The sequence below is a fragment of the Fusarium venenatum genome (assembly GCF_020744135.1).
Source record: "Fusarium venenatum strain MPI-CAGE-CH-0201 chromosome Unknown EDB82scaffold_3, whole genome shotgun sequence".
Taxonomy (NCBI): Eukaryota; Fungi; Ascomycota; class Sordariomycetes; order Hypocreales; family Nectriaceae; genus Fusarium; species Fusarium venenatum.
In genome coordinates this window covers 6179116-6197691 of record NW_027072131.1, presented here as the reverse complement: position 1 = coordinate 6197691, position 18576 = coordinate 6179116, and the positions used below count along the sequence as shown (strand labels likewise).

Below are 18576 nucleotides of genomic sequence, written 5' to 3'. Positions count from 1 at the left end.
TACGTACCACAATAGGATGACTACCGACAACGAACCTCGACGACCTTCCTCCTATGGGCCCAATCATCGGCTATTGGCTATCCGATATGATGTTGGCTTGTGGCTTTCTACAGAACATGACGCCTGTTTTAAGCAGCCTGGTGGAGGATCATGTCTGATGCTTCTTCATGGTTGGGCCAAGCTGACGGCAACAGGCATGCCAAGAGAGAAATATATAGCATGGATTCGCATGTTTCTAGTCAGCTCGGTGAATGAGACGTTGTATTTCATATGCCTTTCAAGTAGGTGTGCTTGGATATAAAGCCTTTCTAAACCGTTTTTTACATCTGTCGCTCGACTCTTCTCTCTACACCTTCTTTCGTCTCCGTGTCTGCATAAGCGATGACGAAATCGAAGCCTCACCCTCTGGCCCAACTTTCTCGGGACGAGTTTGTTATGGCTCGCAACTGTGTATTGAAACACCATGGCCCCGAAACCTCCCTCTTCTTTCGTTCGATCCAGCTCCAGGAGCCCAAGAAGGATGATCTCGTACCCTTCTTGATCGCTGAGCACAATGGCAGTCTTGATGAGATGACTCCTCGGCCTGTACGTTGTGCTGAGGTCGAATACGACATCATTACTGGCACGAGAGAATACACTCGCACAATTGTTGATGTGGACAAAGGCGAGGTTGTCTCCAAAGCCGTCCTCGAGCAATATGCGCATCCCAATATTGCAATGTGTGTTCACAACTTGTCCATGAACTAAACTATTTGCTAATTATGCCTAAGAGTTGAGGTCGAAACATTTCAAGATGCCTGTGTTGAATCGCAGCTCTTTAAAGACGCCATGTCGGAGTTCACACTGCCAGAAGGCTTCGCTGTATGCATAGATCCTTGGCCATACGGCGGAACCTTTGAAGATGGCTATCCATCTCGTTACATGCAAGGCCTCGTTTTTGGAAAGAATGTATCTCACAACAATCCTGACTCAAACCACTATGCCTATCCTATACCTATCATTCCAGTTATGGATCTGGAGACGAGAACCATCATTCGTGTTGATCGACTTGCTACAGGCAGCTCGGACGATGACTTCAAGGCCAAAGAAAGGGGTGCATCGCCAAAGGATCTGTTCCAAAACAGTCACGCAGCAGAGCATGTCCCAGAACTACTGGACAGACCCCTTCGTGAAGACCTGAAGCCTCTCAATGTGACACAGCCTGAGGGTGCCTCGTTCACGGTCTCGTCTGATGGTTTGATCGAATGGCAGAAATGGCGGTTCCGTCTCGGATTTACTCCGCGCGAGGGTGCTGTTCTTCACGACGTCTGCTACGAGAATCGAAGTATCTTGTATCGTCTCAGCTACAGCGAACTGACCGTTCCATACGGCGATCCTCGCCCGCCTTTTCACCGCAAGCATGCTTTTGATCTTGGAGATGGAGGTGTCGGAAGAGCTGCCAACAATCTTCAGCTAGGATGCGACTGCCTCGGGGCAATTCATTATGTCGACTCCTATCTTGCTGGTCCAGATGGTCTACCAACCCCTGCAAAATCCGTTATATGCTTGCACGAGCAAGACAACGGTATCTTGTGGAAACACACAAACTTCCGTACCAACAGAGCTGTCGTCACGCGCATGAGAGAGCTCGTCGTGCAATTCATAGTCACAGTTGCGAATTATGAATATATATTTGCATACAAGCTTGGTCTCGCTGGAAATATCACTATTGAGACTCGAGCAACTGGCGTTGTCAGCGTCGTTGGGATAGACGAGGACAAGACAAGTCGGTATGGCAATGTGGTTGCGCCTGGTGTTCTCGCACAGAATCATCAGCATATTTTCTCAGTACGGATTGACCCAGCCGTTGATTCGTATAACGCCCAGGATACGCAAATCGTTGTGGAAGAGAGCATCGGAAAACCTGTTGATCCAAAGACCAACCCAAGAGGAAACTTGTACGAAGTCGAGCGCAACAAAGTGTCAAAGGCTTCATGGACAGATGCTGAGCCACGTTTGAACCGTCTCATCAAACTGGAGAATGCTACAAAGCACAACGCTATGTCAGGTCGACCAGTGGGATACAAGCTCATACCACCAGCGACTCAGATGATGTTAGCAGATGCGACGAGCGTGGCTGCCGCTAGAGCCCCTTTCGCTCAGCATAACGTCTGGTTCACTGGCTATCGTGATGGTGAGCTATGGGCGGCGGGTGAGTTCACAAACCAGAGTAATGGCGAGGCTGGGGGAGTGTCTGATATGGTCAAAAGAGGAGACTGGTTCACAGACGAGGGTGATGGAGAGGCGACGAATGGTGATCGTGGGGATTGTAAGAAAGGCCGACGAAGTAGCCCCGTCGTGTGGGTATCCTTCGGTCTCACTCACAACCCGAGAGTTGAGGATTGGCCTGTCATGTTTGTGTTTGGTCACCCTGATTTTCAGTGCAGAATTGCTAACGAGAAGATAGGTCGGTTGAAATCCAACAGGTCCATCTTCGTCCTGCCGACTTCTTCACATCTAACCCTGCCTTGGACGTCCCATCGACAAGGAATGAGAGCAGCATGCTCGTGTCTTGCTGTGACAATACGAAAGTTGTTGGAAGAGAGAAGGAACCCTTGGTGAAGAATAGTCCCACAAGCCATCTTCAAGGCGGAGAAAACGGTATTGAGGCTAGAATGGCGGGTGCCCATGTCGCCGATGGAACTGAGGTATGAGGTATAAGGCACGACAGTTCAACTGACCTAATGTCAGTACGGCCCGGAGACGAAATCGACTTCATAGTAAATTAACAGATATTACATGAACAATGTTGCTGTTGAATGGGTAGTATGGTATTCATTATTTTGTTATTATGACTTAGTGCTCGATCTTGAGTGAAAAGTCTATGTGCGGCACACCCTGGTGAATCGAACTTGTTGACAGAATATCGACATCTGGAGCACAGCAGTTAGTAAATACATCATAAGGAATAGAGCGACACTTACCATTGCACAAATATGCTTCAAAGTTATCCTCCTGAAGACCGCCAGAAACCTCCAACAGGAAGTGCCTCTTCCCTTGCCAGCGCTCCTTAAGACTACGAGAAGCAACCTTGACGCCATCGCCAGTGAAGTTATCCAGCATGACAACGTCAGCACCGGCTTCAATCGCCTCGTCTGCCTCCGCCTCGCTCTGCACTTCAACCTCGACCTTCATGCTGAATCCTCCGACTGACTTGGCAGCCTTGACAGCATCAGTGATACTGCCCCGGCTCCAGACATGGTTGTCCTTCAGCATAATCATGGCGCTAAGATCCATTCTGTGAGCGTCGGCACCACCAACCAACATGCCGTACTTTTCAACAAGGCGGAAACCCGGCGTCGTCTTTCGTGTTCCTGCAATCACGCCCGTGTATCCAGCCTTGCGCGCAATAGATACAAGCCTTGAACTCTTGGTCGCAACACCGGAGCATCGCGCAAGGGTGTTCAACGCAACTCTCTCCCCAAGGAGAATGCCGCGTACAGGACCCTTGACAGTTGCGACTCGGTGCTTGCCACTGCTCAAATCAACATCATTCCCCTCCTCAGCGTGCCATTCGACCGTGCAGCCGCATTGCGCAAAGACCTCGTCGAAGAAGGGGCGGCCAGCAATGACACCACTCGATTTGCCCCAGAGGGTAGCGACGCGAGGACCGTCACCAACGACGAAGCCGGCGTAATCGAAGGAGGGTGTGTCTTCAGCGAGCCATGCAGTCACCGAAGTTTTCCACGATGGTGGGAGGAGGTTTGCGAGGTTTCCTTTGGGTTGAGCCATTGTTAAGAAATGTGCGACAGCAATGGAGAGTTTCGAGTCGAAGAAGACTGAAGAATTGGTGGTTAAAGAGAGAAGAATAAATCTGCGACAAAATAAGTATCTGACGACAGGCTTCTAGGACGAGCGGATAGCGGCCGGAGTCGGATGTCCCCCGCATTAAACTCCCGCCAGATGCCGGAACAAGTGGGGGTGGGGGATCGGATGGGGCCGGCTTAGCTTCTGTTCGTTATCGGTCATAACGAGTTCCTGTCTACAACGACCCTTGTAAGCCCAGTTATCAATCATCTTTCAAGTTTCAACAAGCAAACTCGACCGTGGGCAATAATATATGCTATATTCTAAAACAAAAGAAATATATCTACTTCATCGCGCTCCTATGACCCTTATCCTCCAACTCCAAACATGGATAAAAACACAATAAAAACAAAAGAGGACCTGCCTGGAGTCATGAGTCGAATGAGATGAGAAAAAGGGAAGACCATGCATGCATTGGAAAAGACCTGATAACACCCCAACTATGTAAGTAACCAAACCGCAAAATACGGCATACAAAAAAAGACCAATGTGAAAAAGGGAAAAGGCAGAGACCGGGTATCAAACAAATGCGCTGAGTCGTCGAAGAAACTCCTAAAGCTCATCTCCTATCGTCGCCGTGGAGATTCGTTGTTACTGGTGTTGTTGCTGGCATGACTTCTTATGTCCATACAACGTCTACATCGTTTCGCTTCGTTTCGCTTCGCCCGTGTCTTCTTCGTCTAATTCCCAACCGGGTCGTTCCAAAACGTCAACAACATCCCTTTGTCTCCTTGCGAGTTTCTGGATTTGTTTGCTCTTGAGTTCCCGCCTGCTCGACTGTTATGGCAGGGGAGAAAGCAGGTGAGAATAGCCAGCTGCGACGGTCACGGCCTACACGGAAACTGCCCCGAGCATCAGCACCCGCAAAGTAGCCACCGTCCATACCGGCTTCGTAGCCTGGTGTACCGGGAATAGCGGTAGCCATCAGAAGAGCTTGCTGAATCTTGCGGTTCTGCTCGACAAGTTTACGTGTGACGACCCGGAATACTTCTTCGACACCCTCACCCGTCTCGGCGCTGATTTCATGGCAGGCGTCCCACCCCACTTCTTGTGCCCAGAAGCCCGAGCTCCTCTTCGAACTGGGACTGTGAAGTTCCATGGATGGCGGTGACATGGCCTGGCCTCCCGACATGGGCGTAGGAATGTGGTAGGGAGTCGCTGTCGGGGGAGGTGTGCTACCCACGCCTGGAGCGAGGTTCTCAGCGACGTAGGCGATACATCGTTCAAATGGGACCTGGCGGGCTGAGGGTTCGCGGGCGACAATGTCGGCTTTTGTACCAACTACATGAAGGACAACATCGTGGGGAAGGTTTCGCCGTAGTTCCATGAGCCACACACCCATGTCCGCAAAGGATTGCGCGTCGGTGATGCTGTAGCAGAGAATACAGGCATTTGCGCCACGATAGTAGAGTCGAGAGATGGATCGAAAGCGCTCTTGTCCGGCTGCGAGGTTGCGTTAGTATTATGGTAACTGACTTCTTGGACTCCTTATCAAGACCAACCTGTATCCCATATCTGGAGGCGCACCACGGTATCTGAGTCGGAGTCGACGACGCGCTTTGTGAGGAAGCTGGCGCCGACGGTGGAAGTGATCTGAGCAGGGTTGAAAGCGCCTTTACAGTATCTCATAACCAGGGATGTCTTCCCAACGCCTTGAGCGCCGAGGACGACGATCTTGGCTTCGAGCGACGACATGATTGTGGGTGTTGGCCGCGACGTTTTGCCAAGTGGGGGGGGGGGGGATGGAGTTGAATCCTCCCGTTGAAAAAGGACGAAGAGAGCGAAAAGGGGGGCAAGGAAACCCGAGTCGCACGAAAAAGGAGGAAAGAAGCAAAAAAAGGAAAGAGAAAAGAAGGGGAAAGGGAAAATAGGTGAAGCAAGATGAGTATATTTAAAGAAGTGGAAAAAAAGACGGGCGTAAAAGAAAAAAGAGAGTAGGTAGGCTAGCGGGTTCGACCTTGTCTTGTGGTGGTGGTGTGTAGGTAGCGGGTGCTTAAATTTCGTGGGTGTGTGTATGAACAAAGGTAGCGAAGGCCAAGGCCAAGACTATTGCTAGGTATAGGTATTTGTTGTTTTTTATTTCAACGAGAAATATTTCGGGAGGCAGCGTTGATATAGAAATGGAATCAGTCTATGTAGGTCTAGTGTTTGAGAGTCAAGAGACACAGCGTGGCTGGTAGACCCGAGGTTTAGCGGCTGAATGCGGTGATGAGAAGGGGGACAGACAATAGCAATGTTTACAAACCACCAACAATGGCAATTACAGAGAATGAGTCAAGCCCAGGCAGCAAATAATCTCTGTAAACCGTCCTTTTCTTGGCAAGAATTGTACAGTAAATAAGCAGTGACTCGGCTCTAAAATTTAATAATAAACAAAAAAGCCTCTTTCAACGGCCCGTTAAATGCAATGCTTTTCACATCGTATTGTTTGATCCAATGCGACGGAACCTAATGATATCAACATACCCCAGAACAACTCAACCTAGGGCCCTTGTCGCTTCAGGCGCCTCTACAGGCCCAACACACTGGAACCGCTGGGCAACTCCACTGAAACAAATGCCCCCGATGGCGGGGCCGCCAGGAGCCTCAGGTCCGCTGACGACATACGCTAGCGGCCATTATCCTTCACGTGTCACAAACATCCTACGTCATTCCAGCCAACGGCCTTTCTTTTTTTGTTCCTGTCAGTTGAGTACCTGTTACAGAGCAAAGAATCAACATTCCAGCACAACCACGATAAGAACAACGGAATTTGGCCAAGAAACGCTATAAAAGACTCTTATCATTTGCACGACTTAACCACGAACAATGGCCACGTAGTCAGTGACTCGAGTGTCTCTCATCACCAGACCTTCAGGTACCACCAACAAGGCCAAACCGACATTCTCTGCAAAAGTTCCCAACCCGTTTGATATGCGCATTCCTCGGCTCAATCGCCTACACCGCTCTGATCTTCTAGTTTCATCTTTTCTCTTGCGTGCAGCACAGCACAGCCTATGTCTGCAATTATCCTATCCCATCTTTATGCAACTGTGCGAGAGCGGTTCACTCAACAGACCAACCAACCAACCAGCGGCTTGACTAACACTTATTAGCACGCGGGGGACTGATTGCATACATACACTGGCTAGCTATAATTCGCTCAGATTGGGTGACATGGAATATCATTATCATTATCCATGCGGCTGGCGCGAGCAGATCGGCCTTGCAGTAGATGCACACCATACCCAATGTCACATCCAGAACCAGTCTGTTATTCCGGTCTTCTTTTGAAGGTCGTGTATGATGTTTGCTAATTGACCTATATTAGACTGATAACTGACCTCTTTTTCTCACTGACATAGCAATTCACCGCCATCACGTGTCGCTGGTTTATTCTCACCAGATACATATCTCTCCTCCGCAAGCTCACAGACATCGACCCCTGTCCATCTCCTATAAAGGATGCGCACATCGCAACACAGACAATGACACGGGCTTGATCTTTGGAAAATCTAGAGCGTCAGCTAAAAGCAGAAACCCCATCTATCCCGGTCAATCTTCATCGTAGCTCTGAACGGTCTCAAAATCTGAATCATCAGACGAGAAACATGTCTCAAGACATGGTCACGTCGGGTCCAGAATGACGTACAACAAGACACAGTCAGAAACACAACGAATATGAAGAGCTCAGCTGTCCACAGATCGCGATCTTATTTGAAAAAGAAGAAATCCCCTCGGATGAAGCGAGTGATTTTTATCAGAAACAAGCAGCCAATCTAAAATGGCCAAAGGCATTACTCGGAAATGACGCCAATGCGTTAAATATATAAGAACGGAAGGAGAAGAAGGTCCTTCCCTGTTGGCCATTTAAGATCCTCATTCACCCCGCATCTGCATCCCACTCAGCCCTGTTTACATAAGGCACCGTGCTTTTCTAGACTTCATCCAACAATGCTCGACCGTGCCATCCCAGCAGGAGATAGAGAGACAGAAGGACTGAAGTAAAAATAGATGTACAGAATTTCAAAAATAACAATCGGAAGGCGTTGGGATTGCTCCCGCCAGGGCTTGAACCTGAGACCTTCGCATTACTGAATATTCAGATTGAAGTATTAGTACGACGCTCTAACCAACTGAGCTACGGAAGCCGTCCAATTGTTGTAAACGACACGCAGTCTACTGCTTATGAGCCTGAGTAGAATCAGCTCTGTCGTTCACTCACTTGCGAAACCACATATTATCTCTGGTATCTATGTTAAAGGAAAGCAAAAGGCATCGAGCCTCGGGGATTTATCAAAATCAAATGCGCCCTATCCAAGCGGGTCCTAGCCTATCCGTTGCCGCTCCTAGTTGCTAACTATATCATGCCTCATCATTCATACATAAACCCTCGAATCCCCCTCAACGCAGACGGTTTCTTATCCTTCTTGCCATTTGATTCGTCCTTTCCCTTGTCTTTCGAGTCCTTCCGGAGCCGATTTTGTGTTGCAGTAGCAAACAGGTCGGAGTGGCTTCTCGCAAGTAACCGACCTGCTTCTCCACGCCCAAATCGGAGATGGTCAGGACTCATTGAAAGAGACGACGTATCCGGTGATCCTGGAGGATGTGTCCAACCCGCTGATTTAGGCGATATCGCAGCTTCGAGCCTTTGATCAAGAGGCGGCGTAACATTGAATGCAGTGCCTTCTGCAACATCGGGACTCGACAGCACACGGGGCGGTCTAGTCTTCATCATGACCGGGCTTGTTGATACAGAAAAAGAACCCTGCTCAGCTTCTGATGAATTTGATGTCTCGATCCTGAGCTGGCCGGGCTTTGTTTCTGTCTTCATATCCAGAAGAGATGACTGTAGGGCTGTATACTTGCGCATAAGAAGATCGCACTGCCTTTGTAACTCAGCTTGCTTTTCTCGACTTGCCGCGAGCGTCGACTCGATGGCCTCTTTCTTGTCTCGAGATGGCCTAGTTCTTTCTTCAAGGGCCTCGGATAACTTAGTCTGGAGTGCTGCGATTTGGCCCTGAAACAATTTCCTGGTCCGATCTATTTCACCTTCACGGCTAGCGAGTTGCAGACTCAATGCCTCCATCTTGTTCTCAGCTCCCGTAGCAGCAGCAATGGCTCTCTGTTGCTCCAGTTCCTTGGCTTGGTAGTCACGCTCCACCCTTGTGAGCCTGGCCACTTCGCTCTTTAACCGATCAATTTCAGCACTGTGAAGCTCAATTGACTGCATGTTCTGCTTCCAATTAACTTCCTTGACCTCAGCATCACATAGGAGCACCCTCAGCTTGTCACGCTCTGCCGTCGAATTATCCAACTCCTTCTGGAGGGTTTCGTAGTCTGACTTGAGTTTCTTCGACTCGTCACGTAGCTTCTTAAGCTTAGTGGAAAGGTCGGCTTCCCACTTCTTCGCTAGAGCACGACTCTTCTCGGAGTCCTTCCGAACCTGCATCTCTGCCTTCTTAGCCTCCTCGAACCGATGCTTCAGATTACGATTGGTGATCAAGAGATTTTGGGTCTCTGCCTCCGTCACTGCCTCGTCCATATGCCGTCTTCGCAAATCGCCAATGTGCGCCATGTGCTGCTGCTTCAGATACCGTTCAAAATTGAGGTCATTCTGCAGTAACAGGATTTGACGTTGAAGATGAGATATTTGCGTGTTGGTTTCAGTCAATGAAAGAGGAGTACTGACAGTTGGGCGTGCGCCCAACGTTGATGGGCCGGGCCGATCTGCAACAGAGTCTTGGTTACTGAGCGAGAGCGACGGTACACTGTCGTTGGCCAGGGACTGATGGAGACCAGACTTGATGACTTTATTGGATTGGATCATATCCTGCAGCTGTGTATGAGATGCCGACTGGACAAGGTGAGGCCCCAATGTTGGGCTGTCGATACTGGGCTCTCTTATCCTGGCATCAATAGAGTTCCGAGTAGAGGGGATGCTTGACTGAGACCCCCGTCTAACCAGCGCGGATGGCCGGCGACTGCTCGCTATGGAATCCATGCTAGCAGACATGGGCAAATGGTAGCCACCAGAAGCCTCAATTATTGGCCGGTGGAGTGATGGATCTTGAGCATCTTTAGCATGACCCTCGTTCAGTGTAAAAGTCTCCGAAGTGGATAAGGCATGCACAACAGATTGATCAGACTCTGACAGGGTGCACAACGCCATGCACTCAGCGACAACTTCTGAGGCCTCGCTCTTTATCCAACGACCAAAATCATTTTTTTCGGAATCAATTGTGAGAGTGAAAAAGTTCGGATGAAGTAAATGACATCGACGAAACCTTTCAGACTGATCCCGCATCTCAGTGGGTTGCACTTCCATGTCATTGGCGTTAGCCACGTTGGCGTGTCGTAAGTATCTCTGGGGTTTGCGGATATAGTCCATGAAGTTGATAGGATATAAACCATAGACAATGGTATAGTAACTGAGAAGATGATAGATAGGGTGGTCATCAACTTCTGCTTCGTAACCACATTCCTCCCAGCTGGCTGCATCTGCGTCCTCTGCCTGAGGCTCAACTATTCCAGCTCGCTCTCGCGACCAAAACAGCAGCCTGGAATAAATGTTGAATAGTGTAGGCAAATGTGGCACGAGCGAACTTGGCATCTGGGGTAGAAGCATTGTGAGAACTGTCAGTGCAGCTGATACAATAGTTGTCGAGGTGTCCTGCAGCAAGCACTTCATTATATCAGCGAATAGTGGTGTTTGTAAGATTTGATGAAGATGCGGTGGCTGACTCTGAAGGTAGTCACCCAAAAACCGCAAGACAGCCTTGCGGTACTGCTTTTTGACAAAATAACGATCCAGAGCTGTAAAGAGTTCCTTGTCCAAGTTAGATAATAGACCACAAACATGATGTTGGGAACAAGCCTACCTTGGGATGCTTTTTCCCAAACTGTACGAGAGCTTCCCGAGTTATTCTTTCGTTCGGCTCGAGATTTGATAGAGCTTCAGATACAGAGGGATAGAGTTTCTCCATCCATCCTGTGAATAAACGGTCGATCAACGGATTAGAAGCAAGCTCAGCTTCAGATCCATCATGATCCTCTTCCGCAATCTTGATTATCTCCATAATATTGGCCAGCGACTCTTCCACAACTCCTTTCTCGGGAGAGGACTTGGCCAGAAGTGCAGAACAAGAGTCCCACCAAGCAAAGATACGCTCGGGAGTCCGGAGTGTCGGTAGCAGCTGGCGAAGTATGGTCAGGAAGGGCGCAAAAGTGGTAGGTTTGTCCTTGACATGTCTATCGAAGATGGAGAACAGCTCCTCTTGCAGACGATCGGCTGCAGCGTCATCTTGCTTCTGGTGTCGGCGGAGATATGCATCGATAGTCTGTACTAAGTCGTCGGGGAGGGAAGGGGTTGGCTGCGAGAGGTAGGCAACGATCGCCTTTGAGAGGTCCTTTAGCGACCTAGACAAGTGGGGATGAGTGTCAGCGAGGAACGGACAAGTAATTCTCGAGGGAGTTGAGTGTTGCAGAAGCCAAAGGAGGAGATGAAATGGAAGATCATGAGGCACGAGTCGCGGGGTAAGGGGAGCTCGCAGCGTTGATGCGTGGATGAACGGTTGGAATTTGGATGGAGTTTTCTGCAGGGAGTAATATGACGTACGCCGATGAAGCCATGATTGGCGTGACGGCCTCATCCGACCAGGCTCGTGAGACTCAAGGTGAGCAGACCGAGGTGGTGAGGCCCGTTTGGATGTGGATCCTGGAATGAGTTTTTGATACCGCTGGAGGTTTAATCTAGGTGAAGCTATTCAGTAAGACAGCATGATTTTACGGCGCGGCGCGGCGCGGTTAACCTTGCAGCTGATTCAAAAGGTGGTGCGAGTTTGTGGCGTTGAGTGGAGCGTACCCGCTGGAGGAGGTAGGGGCTGGTCACTGAAAACGGCGGATGGAAGTCGTGCCATAGAGGGGCACTCCAGGCACTTTCAGTAATACACTATAGTGGGGTCCGGCAGAAAGCTGATCGGACGGCCATCCGCTTGAATCCCAGTATTGTTCCTTATACTTTTCCTTCGCGGATGGAGACAGCCTTCGGGGGTACCTTAGACTTGAGCCAAGGACCCATTCATTGAGCTAACAACCCCGCACTTTCCTCAGCTAGCGCAATTGCAGACAAGACTGTACATGACTTTCTGAATAGCAGATCACACCAGATATCGAGCCACCTTGAGCGAGTCGCCAGTCACCAGTCTAGTTTGAACTGAGGTGGTTGCAGTTTAAATCGATGAGGGGAAAGCTTCAGGGCACGCAACCACAAGACATTCCTTGCTGTATTTAAAAACGTCCATCTGCTCTTGTTCATCTTCTTTCTCTTTTCCTTCCTTTCTCATCCTTATTCAGATCTTTCACAACCAATTCGACTCACCACTTACAGCAACAATAACAACAACCTTCTTACATACTCTAGGAGCCAGCACCATATTTAGTGCTTGCTTACTTACTCACATCCATTGACTTTTCAATCCGTCACAATTCTTCTTCAGTTCAAACCCTCTTCCAAACCACCAACAATACCGCCAAGATGAGTGCTCAGAAGACCTCAGCCATCGCTGATCAGGAGCCTGTTGACGTTCTCTTCGCTATCCACGAAAAGTTCGATCTTCTGGACTTCGCCGGCGCGCTCGAGGTCTTTACTTCTGCTTGTCACAACTTCCAGGATCCTGAGAGTAAGTAGTCCTCTACCCGTATAGTACAGTACAGTGCAGTGCAGTGCAGTACCGCTCGATTTTCGGGATGTGTTGCAGCGTGCAGTACACTACAGTACAATACCCTATTTGGCTTTACCCCTCCCGCTGATCACTTTACCCCTTCCGACAGACAGCAAGGCCTTTGAAGTCACCGTGGTCGGCCCCGAAGCCAAGGTCATCTCGGACCAGGGTGTCGTCGTTGGTGCCCAGATCACCTACAAGGAGGCACACGACCGTCTCGAGGACTTTGATATCCTCGTCGTCGTCGGTGGTAACTCCAAGGAGGTCGTCGCTAAAGAGCTTCAACCCCTCTCTCTAATCACCGACTTCTCAGAGCTTCAGAAGCGTGATCCCGCTCGCGAGCGCACGATTCTTTCCATCTGCACCGGTGCCCTCTTCCTTGGCAAGCAGGGCATCCTCTCTGGCTTGTCTGCCACCACCCACCCCGATTACCTTACTTCGTTTGAGAACATTTGCAGCGATGCTGCTACCGTAAACCTCCAGGAGCGTACCGATGTGGTAGAAGACGCTCGCTATGTTGTCAACAACCTACGATTCGATCTCGGCGAAGACGAGAGCCCATACATCCGCCGCAAGTCTGATGCTGGTCAGGGACGTCGCCCTTCGGCAGCCCGGTACGTTATAATTTTACCCCACTTTATCATGCATTGAGTTTAAGACAGTCAACTGACTTATGATGACACACAGAAAGGGAAGCATGTCATTCAAGGACTCCAACACACGCCGTGAGTCAATTGTTCGTCGTGCCGCCATGCGACTCGGTGGTCTTCGTGTGGTGACATCTGGAGGTGTCAGCTCTGGAATTGATGCTGCCCTCTATCTTGTCAGCGCCTTGATTGATGATGCTACTTCGTTGGAGGTGGCCAGGCGCCTTCAGTGGACCTGGAACAAGGGCGTTGTCGTCGATGGTCTCGACGTCTAAGATCCCTGGCAGTAAGTGCCGTGTACGAATTAAGAGTTTATGATGGGCTCAGGCATAGCCCCGATTGAGACCAATTTCCATGTATTTATGTATTTGACAGCTGAGCGTGAGGAACCCTAAGAAAATACCAAAAAGACTAGGAGCTCTCTATTTAATTCAATTGTTTGGTCGCCTTCTGCAATCATCTCACAGCTGCTTGTATTGAACTGCTCAAAATGAATGTGCCTACCTAAGGTTTGCGTCGTCGTTGAAAGTGCGGAGATTGAGGTCACGAAGTGGCACTAATATGCCACATAAAAGGTAAACAGCCAGCAATGACGCGGGACCCACACAAGCTCGGGGAGCTCCAGCTCTCAATTCGTAACGCGGGATGTGGTCTGGTCGTGTGATGAAGTCGGACATGCCCATGAGCCAGGGGGAAACAGGGGTCATGGCGGGTCAAGTCTAGGACATCACCTCATTCCTACTGAGCTTATCGAAGAAGGATAACAATAGAAACACTCGTAGCTTCTTTCGAATAGGCTTATTGGAACATACGTTGAAGGAAAATGGAAGGGATTACAAAGACCAGTATGATTTGGATAGTGAATTAGGTTAGGATCTATGCTCTACATATGTAGTTAGCTCATGAGTATCTGAGCCAAGACATGAGGGTGACGGAACTCATGATGACCTGAAAAACACCATAAATACGACTATGACCCCTCAAGATGGACTACAGTCCTTGGAAAGCCCATAAGTATACACCCGTATGGTGGCCTCTGTAGTAAGCGGTATGTACGCCTCTTGCTTGTTCTCAATGGCCAGGTCAACAGGCAACAATTAATTGGATGGTCAAGACTTACTTTGCTCCTCATGGCCCACTATCATCTAGTAGCTGCATGCGGCACATCATAAGACGACATGTGACCATCGGTATCACTTTGACTCAATTTCCATAGAAACAGACATTATAGAATACTATGATGGGTCATGGTTAAACTTTCGATGCTCAAGGCACGCCCTCATGTCTCTATATTTGCTTCATAACATCTCAAGTTTGACTCAGGAATTGAGGAATCAAACATGTGGCGCTACCTTCCAGGTATGGCTCAACGTGAGTGGGCCGGTTCTGCTGACATAATGCTCTTGCACTGTGACACATTATTGGACGACACAACTTGTTGGTGTTTAGATTTGCGACAGCATGAAAGTTGTTTCGAGCTTTTTACAACTTCAATTTCCTCCAATTTTTTCATCCTCTTATCTTTAATTTTCTTCTAGTCCCAGGGTCTGGAGACCAGCGCAAAAGTTTATGGGAATACGTTTTAAACAAAATTAGCTTCAACGATTGCCCGATTCCTCCATCATGACCGACTGGGCAAAGCTGAAGGTCGTTGACCTCAAAGCCGAGCTTAAGAACCGTGATCTTCCACAACACGGCCTTAAGGCAGATCTTGTTGCGCGACTCGAAGAGGCCGATAACGACAAAGGAGAAGCAGAGGCCCAGGAAGAACTTGAGGATGCGCCTGCGACCAATGAATCCGGGGGCGACGAGCCAGCGGTTGACGAATCAGATGTCGCGAAGCCAGAGCACCAGGACGCGACCGACGAACCTAAACTTGTAGACGAGAAGCCGGATAGCCAAATGGTTGAAATGGAGAACAAAGAGACGGACGACATTGCTGCGCCAGTTGCCGATGCTGAATCGAGTAAAGGGGTTGACAGTGGAGACAAAGAGCAGGAGATTGTTAAGAATGGCACATCAAAGGAGAAATCCGAGGATGCAGATATGGTAGTCGGTGTTCCGAGCGCTGGCAACGAAGCTAACCCTCAGTCGAGGGAACCAACAGTGGAGGAGAATACCAGAGCGGGAACAGTGGCCAGCACTGTCGACTCTACGCCCTCCCATTCCCTCGAACCAACGCCTGCTGCCGAACAGCAAAAGCGAAAACGTCGCTCTCTCACACCACCACCCACCGAAGAATCTATTGCACGAAAGCGCGCTCGCACAGAAGAAATTGCGGACGACGGCGCCAATCCCGATTCGCGCCAGGAGGATCCGCTGCTTGGCACTGCCAACGACCCTGCGCCGACGAATGTTGACAGCGAACCACAAACAGAGAAACTCCAAAACGAAACCTTACAAGACCCTCCACCAAAGTCTAGAGAGCCTGCGGGAGAGAATCAGCAGGATATGGATTACGAGCGCGACGTTGCGCCTGCACTACACCCTGCCACTTCTGCCCTTTACATTAAGAATTTCATGCGCCCCCTTCGACCTCAGGATGTGAAGTCGTACCTTGTTGAGCTAGCGACGCACCCCCGAGATCCTCTTGACGCTGATATTGTGGCGGAATTCTTTCTCGATCAAATTCGCACCCACGGCTTCGCTATCTTCAAAACTACCACTGCAGCTTCACGCGTTCGCACAGCACTTCACGATAGTGTTTGGCCTAACGAGAGTAACCGCAAGCCACTATGGGTTGACTTCGTTCCTCCTGAAAAGGTTCGCGACTGGATTGACACTGAACAAGCCAGCGGTGGCCCACGCTCTGGTGTGCGATGGGAAGTCATCTATGACGATGGACCTGACGGCGTAATTGAAGTCCATCTTGAGGAAGCAACAGGCGCAGGACCTCCGTCAGGCCCAAGACCACATGCAGGCACAGCAATGGCCATGGACTCTATCCCTGTTGGTCCCAGGGCACTACGCGATCCTGCCATTCCCACAGGACCTCGTCCCGTCCGTCCTGGTACTGGTCCTGGTCCCCGGCCTCCTCCTATCAATCCTGGCGGCGCATCCAAGAGAACCAATGCTCGGCCAGCTATATATTATCAGCCCGTATCTGAAGACCTCGCTCGCCGTCGCATCGATAACATGCGCTCCCACTATACAAGTAAACGAGACGGCGGTGACTTTGGGCGCGAGATCAACCGTTACTCGTTTGAGAACGGCACTTCGTTCGTTGATCGAGGCAAGGAAGTGTTTGAGGGTATCCGTCCTCCCCATCGTGAGCGAGGAGGCGCGGGTCGTGAACGTCGCGAGCGCCGTGGGGGTAGACGTCGACGTGGTGGCGGCGGTGGCGGCCGACCACGCAGTGATCGCTATATGCCACCTCCACGAGACGATCGCCGGCCCCGCCGTGGCTCCTTATCTGATGACGGGGATACTCGGATGAGGGATTGAAGGAGGTACACTATCATGCTCAGATAGTATGAACGAAGAATTACTAGGACAGAAATCTTGGTATGTCTACATATGAGTCTGAGACGTATGCTAGAGCTATGTGCTTTCAAGGGTAGCTTCGAAAGAGAAAGTGGGCAAGGACCCAAGGAAATAAACACGGATTATGATATCAGTAAATCAACTTTAATTTTAATCACTGTATTGACATACCATACCTACATGACTGGGTTTGAACGTGACTACGAGTAGCAATATTAAGCATTGCCCTTTGAGTCTTGTGTGTTTGTACTCAGCAGTCTTTTAATTAAACATGCACATTAGCCACAGGTTAAAGGAGCATATAGATGGTATCACAATAATTCTCATTCGATGCTACTTTACACATAACATTTCTTCTTCAAAAAAGCAACCGTTTCCCTTGCTCCTAAGAAAACACAACCGACGTTACCCAACTACCAATCCCAGACGCCAAAATTATCTCAAACTCTTCATTTAAGCAGTAGCGGCAAGAGGAGTAGGCTCAACACCAACACGCTCTCGGCTCATGATATCGAGCATCAGAGGGGTAGGTCGGTTGTCCTTGAAAACGACCTGGTTGCTCTTGGCGAGCTGGACGCTCTGGAGGTACTTGTCGAAGAGGTAGGAGCTGTCCATGGGACCACCCTTGGCCTCAGGGTGGAACTGGGTGGAGAAAATGGGTCGGGTCTTGTGAAGCATACCCTCGTTGGAACCGTCGTTCAAGTTGACGAAGTACTCCTTGAAGTCGCTAGGGAGGGTGCTGGCGTCGATGGCGTAACCGTGGTTCTGGCTGGTAATGTGGCAGAGACCAGTGGTCAAGTCGAGAGCAGGGATGTTGTGGGCTCGGTTACCATACTTGAGCTTGATGGTTCGAGCACCGACAGCAAGAGCCAGAAGCTGGTGACCCAGACAGATACCCATGATGGGGATATTAGAAGTCTCCATGAGGCGAGCAAGGTTGTGAACGGTAGCCTGGCAATGGGTAGGGTCACCGGGACCGTTGGAGATGAAAACACCGTCGAAGTGCTGCGAAACCTTGTGGATGGGGTAGTCGTAGGGGAAGACAGTGACGGAGGCACCTCGGCTGACCAGGCTGCGAAGGATGTTCTCCTTGACACCACAGTCGATGAGGGCAACGTGAAGAGAGGCACCGGGAGACTCAACAACGAAAGGAGCCTTGGTGGTAACACGCTTCACAAGGTTGATTTGGCCGGGATCGACGAAACCCTCATCCTCATCGGCATCGTACTCTTCACCAATAGAGATTCTAGCCAGGGAAGAGCCTTGCTCTCGAAGATGGGTAACGATGGCACGGGTATCGACACCAGAGATGGCGGGAACACCCTCTCGGGCGCACCACTCGCCAAGACTCTCGACGGCAGTCCAGTGGCTGTAATTGACAGCAACATCGGAGACAACGATACCAGCGCACTGGACGTGGGGGGACTCGAAGTACTTGAGAAGGTTGAACTCGTCGCGGGCGGCGGAAGGAACACCGTAGTTGCCAATCAGGGGCTGGGTGAAGACGAGGATCTGTCCCCGGTAGGAGGGGTCGGTCATGGACTCAGGGTATCCAACGAGCGAGGTAGTGAAGACAGCTTCACCAGAAATGTTGGCGTTGGCGCCAAAAGCCTTGCCCTGGAAGACGGGACCATCCTATTGTATCGTAAGCTCAGAACTAGGAGAGGAAGCTCTTCGGAGGAACATACTCGAATAGTGAGAGTAGCGGGGAGATGAGCAGCAGGAGCAGTAGCTCGGACAGCAGAGAAAGGCATAGCCCGGCCTTTGCTGCCAGCAACAGCCTTCTCGGACAGGTATCGGACCTGAAGCATGGTTCGGCCTGAAGCCGACGCGGACTTGGCCGCGGGGTTGGCGAAGGAAGCCATTCGGGAGAACATTTTGTAATTTTCGTTTGTTGG

At 50.1% G+C, this 18576-nt stretch overlaps 7 protein-coding genes and 1 non-coding gene across 8 annotated transcripts; 3 read left to right on the top strand and 5 right to left on the bottom strand.

The window, feature by feature from the left end:
- Nucleotides 1-381: 381 nt before the first annotated feature.
- On the top strand, nt 382-2693 carry EDB82DRAFT_431724 (copper amine oxidase; the record flags this gene model as incomplete). Its single annotated transcript, XM_065607703.1, has 3 exons — nt 382-721; nt 773-2393; nt 2447-2693. 3 exons carry the CDS (start codon nt 382-384, stop codon nt 2691-2693), a joined length of 2208 nt encoding a protein of 735 aa, XP_065464175.1.
- Nucleotides 2694-2835: 142 nt separating this feature from the next.
- Nucleotides 2836-3771, bottom strand: EDB82DRAFT_527815 (Quinolinate phosphoribosyl transferase; the record flags this gene model as incomplete). The annotated part of the gene is made up of 2 exons (XM_025728521.1): nt 2836-2912; nt 2964-3771. 2 exons carry the CDS (start codon nt 3769-3771, stop codon nt 2836-2838), a joined length of 885 nt encoding a protein of 294 aa, XP_025582880.1.
- A 582-nt stretch (nt 3772-4353) lies between these two features.
- EDB82DRAFT_268289 (P-loop containing nucleoside triphosphate hydrolase protein) lies at nt 4354-5885 on the bottom strand. The gene is made up of 2 exons (XM_025728519.2): nt 5349-5885; nt 4354-5289 (listed from the first exon to the last, which is right to left on the bottom strand). Exons 1-2 carry the CDS (start codon nt 5539-5541, stop codon nt 4556-4558), a joined length of 927 nt encoding a protein of 308 aa, XP_025582878.1. The 5' UTR covers nt 5542-5885; the 3' UTR covers nt 4354-4555.
- Nucleotides 5886-7881: 1996 nt separating this feature from the next.
- EDB82DRAFT_t191 lies at nt 7882-7976 on the bottom strand. Its single transcript has one exon. It is a non-coding gene; the product is annotated as a tRNA-Ile (tRNA).
- Nucleotides 7977-8200: 224 nt separating this feature from the next.
- EDB82DRAFT_431562 (Hamartin protein-domain-containing protein) lies at nt 8201-11477 on the bottom strand (the record flags this gene model as incomplete). The annotated part of the gene is made up of 2 exons (XM_065607700.1): nt 8201-10612; nt 10707-11477. 2 exons carry the CDS (start codon nt 11475-11477, stop codon nt 8201-8203), a joined length of 3183 nt encoding a protein of 1060 aa, XP_065464174.1.
- Nucleotides 11478-12116: 639 nt separating this feature from the next.
- Nucleotides 12117-13711, top strand: EDB82DRAFT_577936 (class I glutamine amidotransferase-like protein). The gene is made up of 3 exons (XM_025728517.2): nt 12117-12506; nt 12658-13162; nt 13236-13711. Exons 1-3 carry the CDS (start codon nt 12362-12364, stop codon nt 13468-13470), a joined length of 885 nt encoding a protein of 294 aa, XP_025582876.1. The 5' UTR covers nt 12117-12361; the 3' UTR covers nt 13471-13711.
- A 732-nt stretch (nt 13712-14443) lies between these two features.
- Nucleotides 14444-16851, top strand: EDB82DRAFT_508988 (uncharacterized protein). Its single transcript, XM_025728516.2, has one exon. It carries the CDS (start codon nt 14819-14821, stop codon nt 16637-16639), a length of 1821 nt encoding a protein of 606 aa, XP_025582875.1. The 5' UTR covers nt 14444-14818; the 3' UTR covers nt 16640-16851.
- Nucleotides 16852-17131: 280 nt separating this feature from the next.
- Nucleotides 17132-18555, bottom strand: EDB82DRAFT_478442 (carbamoyl-phosphate synthase, arginine-specific, small chain, mitochondrial precursor; the record flags this gene model as incomplete). Its single annotated transcript, XM_025728515.1, has 2 exons — nt 17132-18313; nt 18367-18555. 2 exons carry the CDS (start codon nt 18553-18555, stop codon nt 17132-17134), a joined length of 1371 nt encoding a protein of 456 aa, XP_025582874.1.
- Nucleotides 18556-18576: the final 21 nt, after the last annotated feature.